The 12,412-nt window shown below is 51.3% G+C and overlaps 5 protein-coding genes across 5 annotated transcripts; 3 read left to right on the top strand and 2 right to left on the bottom strand.

Annotated features, from left to right (window-relative positions):
- Positions 1–2,637: 2,637 nt before the first annotated feature.
- On the bottom strand, positions 2,638–4,457 carry PtrM4_110640 (SrmB, Superfamily II DNA and RNA helicase; the record flags this gene model as incomplete). Its single annotated transcript, XM_066107897.1, has 4 exons — positions 2,638–2,944; positions 2,996–3,356; positions 3,405–3,821; positions 4,226–4,457. The coding sequence occupies 4 exons, from the start codon at positions 4,455–4,457 to the stop codon at positions 2,638–2,640; spliced, it is 1,317 nt and encodes a 438-aa protein (XP_065962346.1).
- Positions 4,458–4,959: 502 nt separating this feature from the next.
- Positions 4,960–5,499, top strand: PtrM4_110630 (RPR2, RNase P subunit RPR2; the record flags this gene model as incomplete). Its single annotated transcript, XM_001935707.1, has 1 exon — positions 4,960–5,499. The coding sequence occupies one exon, from the start codon at positions 4,960–4,962 to the stop codon at positions 5,497–5,499; it is 540 nt and encodes a 179-aa protein (XP_001935742.1).
- A 514-nt stretch (positions 5,500–6,013) lies between these two features.
- On the bottom strand, positions 6,014–7,594 carry PtrM4_110620 (GlnA, Glutamine synthetase; the record flags this gene model as incomplete). Its single annotated transcript, XM_001935708.1, has 3 exons — positions 6,014–6,787; positions 6,843–7,099; positions 7,162–7,594. The coding sequence occupies 3 exons, from the start codon at positions 7,592–7,594 to the stop codon at positions 6,014–6,016; spliced, it is 1,464 nt and encodes a 487-aa protein (XP_001935743.1).
- A 938-nt stretch (positions 7,595–8,532) lies between these two features.
- On the top strand, positions 8,533–9,650 carry PtrM4_110610 (FabG, Dehydrogenase with different specificities (related to short-chain alcohol dehydrogenase); the record flags this gene model as incomplete). Its single annotated transcript, XM_001935709.2, has 3 exons — positions 8,533–8,579; positions 8,820–9,359; positions 9,410–9,650. 3 exons carry the CDS (start codon positions 8,533–8,535, stop codon positions 9,648–9,650), a joined length of 828 nt encoding a protein of 275 aa, XP_001935744.1.
- Positions 9,651–10,139: 489 nt separating this feature from the next.
- Positions 10,140–12,047, top strand: PtrM4_110600 (PutA, NAD-dependent aldehyde dehydrogenase; the record flags this gene model as incomplete). The annotated part of the gene is made up of 3 exons (XM_066107896.1): positions 10,140–10,334; positions 10,386–10,741; positions 10,856–12,047. The coding sequence occupies 3 exons, from the start codon at positions 10,140–10,142 to the stop codon at positions 12,045–12,047; spliced, it is 1,743 nt and encodes a 580-aa protein (XP_065962345.1).
- Positions 12,048–12,412: the final 365 nt, after the last annotated feature.

Genomic DNA, 12,412 nt, shown 5'->3' with positions numbered 1-12,412 from the left:
CGTCTTGAACATTGCTCCGCACCACTGCATATGGGCTGCACAGCTTTCTCCCAACTCCATCTCATGCATCTTGCAATCTGCAATATCGAGCCACGACTCTGGACGCCTCAACACTTGTCGAATCAACAAACTCTGTGGCTTCATTCTTCCGACACGTTGCACACCATGTCTTATTTCTTAATCTCTACTAACCTCTTCCGAAGTCCGCCCTCGCGCGTGCTTCGGAGCGACCCCTCCACCAAGCGAGTCACTTCAGTCCTGGTCCTGTGCCTGACAGGTGGCGCCTGTGCGGGCCGGCAATGTGCGCTGCTGCCGGGATGCCGCTGTCGATCTCCACAAAATGGGTCGCTAGGTTTTACCGCGACAGACACTGCCGGTATCGAAATAGAAGCACGATAGAAATCGGTTCATGTTGAGCCCCGACTTTGTGGGCTGCTCTCGCCATGCATGTAAAGCAGGCGTCCGACTTTTTCTTCCCCGCACGCTCCAGCGGCCGAGCATGTACCCCTCCCAACCTATCGTTATCTCTCTGACCGGCTAAACGAATCCAATAACTTTGCCTCTCACAACATGGCTCTACAATGCCTACTATCGCAGCTTCTCCAATCGCATTGTTCCGAAGCCTTCCACGGACTGGTTCGCTTGCTCGGTACTATACACAGCCGCTCCTTTTCACTCTGCGACTATGTCTCAACCCCTCAAGTTTCCTTGCGGGCGACATGCAGGTACAGCTACGGAGCCGCCGTTAACGGGCGTGCACAAGCGAAATGAGTTTACGGAGTCTTGCAGCTACCTCAACAGGCATCCTGCCAACTTCTTGTCTCTTGGCTCAGGGCGCCTAACAATGCACACGGAAGTTTGGATAACACACTGTATTATACTGTTATTTTCTTACCCTTCTTTTGATCGCCAGCTGAAAGCCTTACTTACGCGAGGAATAATCTCGTATTCCAATCAGACAGCCCAACGAATCCAAACGCTTAGCTGATTGTCGAATACGAGATTACCGTTTTTTCTCCATGTGTACTCATATCCGCTGGCAACACACCCAGCTCATCCGATTTGCTCAGCTTCCTGTATCCGACCCACTTTAGTATATGCATGTCCCAGGGGAAAAAAGATGCCCGTTCCAGTCGTGTGATGACGTTGTCAGCAATGACGAAACTTCCCACACCCGACGTGCAGGCATAAAACGGATAACTCCTTCGCAAGGGTGCCCCTCACTAGATGATGAAAATAATGAAATGGGCGGGTGAAACCTTGTGAACTACTCTTTGCACGCGTGTCTGGTCTTGGCAAGATCCCCCCACGTGGTTTCCGGGGTGGTTCCTCCTTCCTGCAGTATCACGTGTCGAATGTAAGACAGGTCTATCGGACTTTCATCAGCAAGACGCGTTTAATACACGAAGACATTATAACTATATGCCACATGCCTTGCCCACAGCGGCGGCAACCGTCATCTCGGAGTAACACGTACTTCCTACTCATAGTACCACGTATACACACACACATACACTACTCAAGAATAGCACCAGAGTATCATCAGCGAAAAGAAAATTACACAGCTTTGTAATACACAGCCTTGGCTTCTTACTATACACCCCCCTCCCCCTCCCCGCCCCACTGTTCCGTCTTGTAAGAAAGAAGCTTCAAGTAACCTCATGTTACTGCACCATACACGTGATCATTTCGGATCATCATATGCGACAACGATCACTCCGCCTCTCAACGTACTCATGACAATTCCATCAAAAAACTAGGTCATACCATGGTGTACTACATACACCAAACCAACCCGCGCTGCGCCTTCTAAGCTAGACGTGATACGAGTGAGCAAAGTAGAGGTTGAAAATATGTGTGCCACGATTTTCCTTGATATTACAAAGAGTATGGAAAATGGATTTTGTATCGCTGATTGCGAGCGAGGTCTTCTACGCCGTGATCGGATCGGATACGGTTGAATTGAATTTGATATTTATTTAAATTATACGCCGATTATCATCACAACCTGTAAACATAGCTGAACGGTACGGTAGTTACACTCTTGTGCAAAGTTCGTTGGAATGTATACGGAGTGAGGAAGTCTTGTGTTTTTATGACAGCCAGTGGAAAGGAAAAGTGGTCTGGGCATGAGACGGAGACGCAGACTTGTAGAAATGTGAATGTGTAACTGACTGGACGTTGTTGATTAGCAAACAAATCTAGCTAGTGATGGACGCGTTGAGTTTAAATGTCATCTTCGTTTGACACTTCCTACGCACAAACGCCAGAGATGTATAACATATCTTGTACACAGCAACATCACAATCACATGCAAACCAAGTTACCAGAGAACATCATCATGAGTGGGACCAGATTACAATTTCTTCCCTTTCCTCTCAGCGAGGTTAATCAGCATTCAGCTGCCTGGAAAACACGGAAAAGAGAAGACAGGAACAACTCCAAGAACCACCTGCGCCGTTTCCGAACATCTAGGCTACGTTGCAAAGTGATCCTACCTTCCTTGCCTTTGACGAGCAGCATCCCTTTTCAAAGACCACCCATCTCCCAACATGACCATGAATTTTGTTTGAACCAGAACGCAGAACAAGAAATAGCCTCCGTAAAAGCCTTCCATCGTCTTTCGAGTTAGCCAAACTAGTTGTCCATGTATGTGGCCGATTCGATGCCGTTTTCGGGGAACTCGGGAAGCTCGACTTGGAAACGCTCCTCAATTGACTTGAGAACGGCCTCGTCATCTGGGCTGCTCACAAAGGAGATACTAAGTCCCTTGGTTCCGAAACGACCGGCACGACCGACACGGTGAAGGTAGGCATCAGCCTTGTCGGGCATGTCATAGTTGATGGCGACGTTGATACGCTCGACATCGATACCACGACCGAAGATGTCAGTGGAGACACAGATACGGGTCTGGAACTCCTTGAACTCCTTGTAGCGCTTGATTCTGGGAATTGATTAGCACCGATCAAGCAATGATAATGATACCTATACATACCGCTCTTCTTGGCTGATACCAGAGTGGACCGCAGTGCTAGGGAAGTTGCACTCGCGAAGAAGCTTGTCAAGCTCCGAGCAGCGGAGAGTCGAACGGACGAAGATGATGACTTGGTTGAACTCCAGGCTGTCGAGAAGGTCGTTGAGCTTACGGTTCTTCTCCTTCTCGTCAAGCTTCATGTAGTACTGCTGCAGACCGTGGAGTGTGAGTTTCTTCTCATCGTCGACGTAGATCTCGAGCGGGTTCTGCATGAACTTCTTGCAGACGACTCGGACATCCTTGTTAAGGGTGGCTGAGAACATCATGACCTGCTTGTGCTGGGGAGTGGCGCGGAAGATGGCCTGGACGTCGTTGCGCATGTCTGAAATGAGTCAGCGCGGTGTGGATCGCATTGAAGAGAGGCACTTACCTGGCTGGTCGAGCATCTTGTCACACTCGTCGAGGACAAAGTGCTTGAGGTTGGCAAGGCGAAGATGCCTGTCGCGGACGAGAGCGTTGATACGACCGGGCGTTCCGACAATAATGTGCGGGTGGCTGTCCTTGTTGCTGAGGAGCTCAATGTCCTTTTGAACGGGTGTACCTCCGTAGAACACGCCGACCCTAACCTCGGGCAGGAACTTGGCGAAGCGGTTGTACTCGTTGCGAATCTGGTAGGCCAACTCGCGAGTGTGGCACATGACTAGGATGGTTGCAGCACCGGCCTCTGGCTTCTCGTCCATCTGCTGGAGAGTAGCGAGCACGAAGACGGCTGTCTTTCCGAGACCGGACTTGGCCTGGCAGAGGACATCGTTTCCTAGGATGGCCTGGGGGATGGTAACTTGTTGGACTGTAGGGCACAATGTATGTCAGAATGGGTCTTGAAAGTGGTCGAAACGAAGCGTGGGGAGCGAAGCGTCCGTCCATCTGGTGTAGCCAAATTCCCTTCTAGCGCGCGTGCTAGTCTGTCTATCCCCCGCATTCTCCCATGAGCGCCTCCTCTTATGCATGCATGTCCTCAACCCAAAGTGAGTTGTTGCGCCGCCTGGTGCCACTAGGCCTCTTGATGCAATTACTGGTGCGCCCGCAATTAGATGCGGTGCGCTCCAAGGCTCGTATGTGGCGGAAGGCACTGGGTCCCTCGCCACTTCGCTCGTATATAGACAGACCATAGCCGCTTGATAGACACCGCTCGTATCGTAGATGGACGGACGCTTATAGGTGGATAAGGCTGAGGGGAAATAATTAACTAACCCTCGGAAGGATGTTCGAAGCCACAATCCGTGATCGCTCGGACGAGCTCGTCTTTGAGCAGGAAGTCGCGGAAACCGGTGGAGTGGATGCCGACATAGCTGCCCTTCTTGTCGCCTGCAGCTTCACCAGCGGTGAGGTCGGCCTTGGTCGCACCTGCGGCGCCGTTGGAAGGTATCTCGGTGGGCTGGATCTCCTCGTCGGAGTAGTCGATGAGGTCTTCCTCGTGAGACATGGTGAAGTTGGTGATCGATTTGACCTTGGTGGGCTTTGCAATGGTAGTTGCGCGTGTCGCAAGCAAGGCTGCGAGATGAAGCGAAGTAGTAGAGTCGCGGGGACGCGCGAGATTATGCTAGAGAAGGCTACAAAGAGGGTATCAGTATTGCTTTGTGTCCTCGCGTGCACGTGAGGTCAAAGGCGAATAAAGCGGCGAAGGTGAGTGACAGCGGTAGAAGAGCGGTCGCAAGCTGGTGATGTCGAGGTTTACCAAGCTCGGGCCATCCGGCTGGGCGTCGCGCTAGACCGCAAACGGCACCTATGATTCACAACTAATGGGTCGGAGCAGCGCCGCGACATCTCCCCACATGTCTCCCATTGTCTGACACTGGAACGCCAGGGCTAGGCGCACATGGGCGTGCATATACACTGAAAACGGGCGATTATATTACTCATCTCCTCGCATTCCTGCTCACAATTCAACGCTGCTATATTTTTGCTAAAAGAGCAAGCACGACATCATGAGCAAAGTCAAACCGCCAAAGTCCAAGGGCGTCCCAAACAAGCATCTGCATGTTCGTTTGAGCTACCTCTATCAGGCAGCCACGTATCTCACTTTGCAAACCACGATACAAGACACAATCACGACTGGTGTTGCCCTAGACGAACAAACTGATTCTCATGATACGGCCAAAACTCAGAGACAATCACCACTTGCGCTAGAGCTCGGGTCAGATATCCAACAGGTGTCACGAAAAGGCCAGCTGCGGCTTGCTGTTGACTTGAAGCGCTCCATGTGCAAAAGCTGTAACGCTGTTCTTATCCCTGGGCGTACTGCGACTCAAGTCATCGAAAATCTCAGCAAAGGCGGCAAGAAGCCTTGGGCAGATGTACTCGTTGTTACATGCAATCTTTGTGGCGGCAAGAAGAGATTTCCGGTGGATGCTAAGAGACAGCTAAAGAAGGCTAAGAGGAGGACTGTTCCTGTTGCTACCACGTCGATTACCGCATCAGAGGAAGACCTATGTTCAGTCACGACAGTACCTACAGGGTCTGAGTGAAGATTGATCATGGCCCCCCTGAGCCCTATTATTCATTATATATATGCGAATACCCTTGGTGGGACTGTATGATTTTCCGGACAAGCTGGGTTTGTTCCTTGAGACATTACAATATTTCGTAGTAGGAAATCAGTTCTGGCAATTCCCGGCACATTAGGTTCTTTTCTCGTCGACATATCGGAATCAGGAGACTTCAGTCTTCGGATATCGATTCCATCATGAGGACAACCTATGGAAGCATTCTGGGGATCGTTTGATGACGAAGACGATGCTCTGTGATTGGGCGTGTCCTCACCGTCCTCTTGGGAGAGAAGATAAGGCTAAAACGATTCAATGGCTTCTTTCGTTATTCGAGGGCCAACACTCACAATGACAAAGAGCCATCGTACATCACATAGACAGAAAACGCAATTATCGAAGGAAATACTTGGTATCATAACTCGAGTGATATGAGAGACAGTAAAGTAGGAAAATATCCACCACTCGCTGTTACTAAACTCTGAACCGTATCTACCTAGACAGTCTCAATGTACCGTCTAACCTCCCAGTCCGTAACCGCCTCGTCCCAGAGACGGATCTCGTGCTGTCTTGAGCCGCCAAAGTGGTCGACGAATTCATCACCAAAGACTTCTCTTGCTATGCTCTCTTTGCGCATAAAGCGCTCTGTCGCTTCTTTCAAGCTCTTCGCTAGCCGCTCGCCCTTGTCTGCTGTACTACCGACATCCTCGCCCTTGCCTAGCGGCGGAATGCCTATCTCCATCTTCTTCTCAATTCCTCGCCAGCCGAGAGCTAGAATAGCTGCGAGCACAAAGTGTGGGTTTGTATCGGCGCCAGGGACGCGCACTTCGAAGCGCGTTGCCTTGGGGGATGCGGTAGGTGGCGCAATCAGACGGATGGATGCTGCGCGATGCTCAAGGCCCCATGATACTGTGACTGGTGCCCAGAAGTTCTCTACCAAACGCTTGTAGCTGTTGACGTTTGGCGCCAGAATGGGCATGATATCCGGAAGACCGTCGATCAAGCCTGCTAGGAAATGCCTTCCCAAGTCTGATAGGTATCGGATATCTGAGTATAGGGCGTTCTTGTCCTCTTCGCCGCGGGCAAACAGGTTCTTGCCCTCCTTGTCTACGATGGATACGTGCATGTGGCCACTGTTTCCGGGAAGACCTTCGCGCGGTTTCGCCATGAAGCATGGTGTTATGCCGAATTTGGATCCGAGAGACTTGACCACGAGCTTGAAAAGGGACGCCCTGTCCGCCATCTGTTGGATCTCACCAAATTCGAGGGCCTGTCACGTATGTCAGTCTCGTCATATTTACTGCCAGAATAGTGTGGGAGCTTACGGCCTCAAAGACACCGGGCCCAGATTCGGTATGCCATCCTTCAATTCCACACCTGAACTTTGCGCATGTGTCAAAGATACCATAATAGTATTCTTGGTTGTGGACGGGTCGCGTGATACTGTATCCGAACATGCCCTCTGTGAGACTTGGTAGCGAGGTTACAGCGTTGTCGCGCAAGAAGGCAGCGGTGCTCGAAGTGTTTCTCTCAGATCCATCATGGCTCTGGGGCGCGCGGAATTGGTAGAACTCGTATTCAGCTGTAATGACACATCAGCTTCATGGACAGCAGTACATGCTCTTCCAATAGCACCAAACTCACCTCCGGCCATGGCACCGTAGCCATTGTCCTTCAACTTGTCCACGGCGCGTTTCAAGAGACTCCTCGGGCATGCGCTGAGGGTGGACTTTGTGTCGGGATCGTGGAAACTGATGAGGAAGAATGGCACATTGTTTTCCCATGGTATCCTCCTGTATGACGACAGATCTGGTACAGCAATCAAGTCGCGATATCCGTTCTCCTTGTTCGATATGGCCAGTTCCTTGAAATATGTCTGATCATGCATATCCCAGCCAAAGATGACGCTGCAGAAGCCAAAGCCTTCATTCGCTATGCTAAGGAACTTCTTCTTCGCCATAAGCTTCCCGCGCAAGATGCCATCGACGTCTATGCCTGCGACTTTGACTGCGAGGTCATCTTTGAGGAGCTCAGGTAGTTGCTCGGCGGTCAAAGTGGAGGGGTCGAAGTCGGACATGGTTTGTATGATTGGAAAGAGCGTAGGCTATGGAAGCTTGTTAGGAGGACGAAGTTAAACTGTCAGATGCGTCGTGAAAAAAAGACACGATCCACAGCGCAATCAAGTTTCCGACGGGTGGAGGAGAGCTGGCTGAAGACGGTTGGATGCGATAGAGCTCGGACCAATGAGGGGTGATGGGGTACGGGCTGGGATGCAAGTAACGACATCATAGCAAACGACGTGCATGCGCGGCCAGGCTATATATTACAAGTTTCGTAAGGCTGCTATCTTCTCTTACGCGACACCTTGTGCAGCCCCAAAGCGACAAGATAGCCCTCCGATAAACTCCCTACGCGACAGCCGTGAAGATGCGCCAACCTCACCCACTAAGCCTTGCGCCACCCCTCATGGTGGGGTAATATCATACCCTGTTCACTCATAACGGGCGTTTCAAGCCTGCGTGTCGCGTGCAACCCTTTGCTGCTATCGTGTACTCGGCACGCCCACCGCTTGATTTCAGTCACGGGTCCAGAGGGGGCAGCGGCCAACGCGATTGTGCCCTTATCATGGTCTATCAATGCAATGGGCCGATTTCGGCACCCTTGATTGTCTGAATGACCTACTCTGTCCGAGACTACCCGTCCCATTCTCCCTTCTTTTCGCACTCTCAAGCCCGGCCACGTTCTCTCATACGCCGGTTCGCACTCAAAAGTCCGATTTAAGGGTGAGTGGAGTCGCATTCGAAGCCCCGTTTACGGTTTGGCAAACCTTCCCCGTTGACACGGCCGCCCGCTGTTCTTATGACGCTTTCTCTAGTAAATTATTAGTCATACCTTCACCAGGCTATACAAAACTTTGTCTTGCGCTGCTTTTCCATTGACCCCTTTGCAGCATCTGCTTTACAACTTTACAACTTTGCAACTTCACCTGAACAATACCGAGACCAGACAATCAACATGGGCCGTCTTGAAGGCAAGAACTGCATCATCACTGGAGGCGCTGGGTAAGCACGGACCTGCCTATACTCTATCACGTTCCCTACCATCGTTTTCATATACAATAGATTTCTTTCTTAAGAAATGGTGCTATTGCTATCTTCGAGTTGGCATAGTCTGCAGAATCTTCCTTTGTTCTCTCGGCGTTGGTTTTGGGTCTCAATGCTGTCATCTTTGTTCCCATATGCGGAGATACACCGTACACAGATTCACGGCACATGACGTAGCTGCTTACTGACTTTGTACAGTGGAATTGGTCTCGAGACTGCCATTCTGTTTGCTCGGGAAGGCGCCAATGTCCTCCTTTCCGATATCTCCGGTCCAGCACTGGAGAAGGCTGCGGCCAAGCTGAAAGAGGTAGTGCCGGAGGCTAAAAAGGTCGAGACCAAGATTACCGATGTCTCCAAGGAGGCTGATGTCAAGGCTATGGTCGAGCATGTGGATTCATGGGGCGGTCTTGATGTCTTGTTCAACAACGCAGGCATCATGCACGCAGACGACGACGACGCTGTCAACACACCAGAGAAGATCTGGGACTTGACTCAAGCCATCAACGTAAAAGGTGTATGGTTTGGTTGCAAACACGCCGTCAACAGCTTCAGGAAGAACGGAAAGAAGAAGACGAGTGTCATCAACACAGCAAGTGTGGTTGCACTAGTGGGTAGTGCAACACCGCAGCTCGCATACACAGCCAGCAAGGGCGCTGTACTTGCGATGACAAGAGAGCTGGCCATGGTCCACGCACGTGAGGGTTTCAGGTTCAACGCGCTATGCCCGGCACCACTGAAGTATGTCCATGGATGAATGTCGTCTTCACTGTAGATACTAACAACGACAGCACTCCTTTGTTGCAAGATTGGCTTGGCGATGACCAAGCTAAGCGCCACCGTCGCGAAGTCCATTTCCCAACCGGTCGATTCGGCGAGGCCGTCGAGCAGGCTCAGGGTGTCCTCTTCCTTGCCAGCGATGAGAGCAGCTTTGTCAATGGTACCGACTTCGTTATCGATGGTGGCATGACCAGATGTTACACCACTCCTGATGGACCACCTACTGAACCACCCAAGAACAACGCACAATAAGTGTGTATAGGTGGGGATCATGATGAATGAACGATTTTATTTAGCCTTTACGATAGACAATACAATTAAAATACCCAACACCCACACTCAGACACCCGTGAAGTAAGAGTCCGCATCGTGATTAATTCTCGTATATCCATCTACAGTGAAGTCAAGCCGCGACTCATGCGTCAGTCACGAGGGATGCATCTTGACCAATGTTGAACCCAGGCGACGTCTGAGTGGCTACGGGACTTGTTCCACTACAATCAACACATTTCGTACATTGCCTAACAGAGAGGCTGAAAACTAGCAAATTCGTAGTTTCCATTCGCTCGGCCATGTTTGACCGAGTTGAAGATGGAATTTGGTCGAGTTGAGAGGTGTGGTGATTCGCTCCCGCAACGCTTGTAGCTAGGGTTCAGATGACCACGCATTCAGGGACTAGGGTGTTACGGGAAAGTCTTGGGAGACACGCGAGATGTGGCCTGGCCAGCGCCCATTAGCAACATGGATCGTATTACTGCGAGCGCCGACAACGACTTCAATGTTGCGTTGTATGGCACGCTTTGGATAGCCGCTCTTTCTTTGATTTGGTTTACTTGCCGTGCAGACCCTGAAGAGCCTGTCAAGTATGTTGTCGAGACGCCTGAGCAAGCCGAGAAGGGATGGAAGGGTGAGGTGCTTGAGAATCCTGGATTGAAGGTATACAGCATTCCTAATCTGAATGGTGATGATAGCCGCTGACTTGGATAGGTTTCTGGATCCCACCTCATCCAATGCTATGCCCCCGCGACTGGCGAAGCCCTCGGGCGCGTCAACCCCTCCACGGCCGACGGCATTGACCGCGCGATTGAGAAAGCGAAAGCTGCTCAAGTGAAATGGGCCGAAACAAGCTTTCTTCAGCGCCGTAAAGTACTGCGCACTATGCTCAAGTTCATCCTGGAGAACCAAGAGGCAATTGCGAGGGTTGCGTGCCTGGACTCTGGAAAGACCATGGTGGACGCCAGCTTGGGCGAGATCTTGGTTACGGTGGAAAAGTTAAGATGGACTATCAAGCATGGTGAGAAGAGCTTGAAGGCGGAGAAGAGGGATACCAACTTCCTCATGATGTACAAGTCGAATGAGGTTGTTTGGGAGCCACTTGGTGTAGTTGCGGCTTGTGTGAGCTGGAAGCGAGTATTGAATCCAGTCAACACGGAATCACTCAGCTAACGTCGATACAGCTATCCGTTTCACAACCTCATCAGTCCCGTCATAGCCTCAATCTTCGCCGGTAACGCAATCATTGTCAAAGGTTCCGAAGCCACCGCTTGGTCGTCCTCATACTTCGCCTCAATCGCTACTCAGGCTCTCAAAGCATGTGGTCACCCGCCCGATATCGTCCAATCTGTCGTCTGCTGGCCTGATGTTGCTGATCATCTTACATCCCACCCCGAGGTCTCCCATATCACATTCATTGGCTCGCGACCAGTAGCACACCATGTCTGCGCATCGGCAGCGAAGGCACTGATACCAGTATGTGTCGAGTTGGGTGGTAAAGACCCGGCAATAGTGCTGGATGACCTGTCCAACAGTGACTTCAAGCGCGTCGCTAGCATCCTCATGCGAGGTACCTTCCAGTCTGCAGGACAAAACTGCATTGGCATTGAGCGAGTCATTGCGCTTCCGAACGTCTACGACCGTCTCATCGAGTACCTCACACCGAAGATACGCGCCCTCCGCCCCGGATCTATACTCAACAGCTCCTCAGACACACCCATCGACATTGGCGCCTCAATCTCCGACGCGAGTTATTCCAAGCTCGAAGATCTCATCCAGGATGCTGTCAAAAACGGTGCTCGCCTTCTAGTCGGAGGAAAACAATACGCTCACCCTGACTTCCCCAAGGGCCACTACTTCACACCCACCTTCATAGCCGACGTAACCCCCTCGATGAAAATCGCCCAAACCGAACTCTTCGCCCCAGTCTTCCTCCTCATGCGCGCCGAATCCGTTACAGACGCCATTACAATCGCAAACAGCACGTCCTACGCCCTCGGCTCCTCCGTTTTCGGCTCTTCCAACCGCGATCTCGAGCTCGTCGTCCGCTCCCTTCACGCAGGCATGGTGGCCGTCAACGACTTTGCAGTCTACTACATGGTGCAGATGCCGTTTGGCGGTACAAAGGGCAGTGGCTATGGTCGCTTTGCTGGCAAGGAGGGATTGAGGAGTTTGTGCAATCAGAAGAGTATTACGAGGGATCGGTGGGCATGGGCGGGGATTAAGACGGGGATTCCACCGCCGATGGATATTCCGTTGAATGGTGCGGGTGCTGGGGAGAAGGCGTGGAATTTCGCACAGGGCATTGTTTGGTTAGGATATGGGGATTTGAGGGGGAAGACTAGGGGGTTGAAGGGGTTGATGGGTATGAAGTAGAGAGTGGGATGGGGTGTCGTGAACGATGTGGCTATATGTGTAGATTGTATTTTAGGGCGTATATTGATTATATGCTAAAGAGTATACTTAGCAACGGTTGCTTGTTGTGACTATTTACAATCCTCCTCTTGCAGACCAAATTTTGATTGGTAGTATCAGCAGATACACAAGGCCTCTTCGCCTGGACTGTGTACCGTAGAAAGCTGGATTGTTCGGAGTCTCAGCATCCATCTAGTCCACACACGTCTTGTTGCTGCGCTCTCTGGACTTCATTTGGAGGCCTCAATCAGGGCTGTAGTACCCTCGGTCGTACAGACTCGGTACGTCGTAATCGAGCAGCATATAATTCCGCCCATGGCCTTGAT

This window comes from Pyrenophora tritici-repentis, chromosome 5 (assembly GCF_003171515.1).
Source record: "Pyrenophora tritici-repentis strain M4 chromosome 5, whole genome shotgun sequence".
NCBI lineage: Eukaryota > Fungi > Ascomycota > Dothideomycetes > Pleosporales > Pleosporaceae > Pyrenophora > Pyrenophora tritici-repentis.
This window is presented reverse-complemented; position numbering and strand designations above follow the sequence as displayed.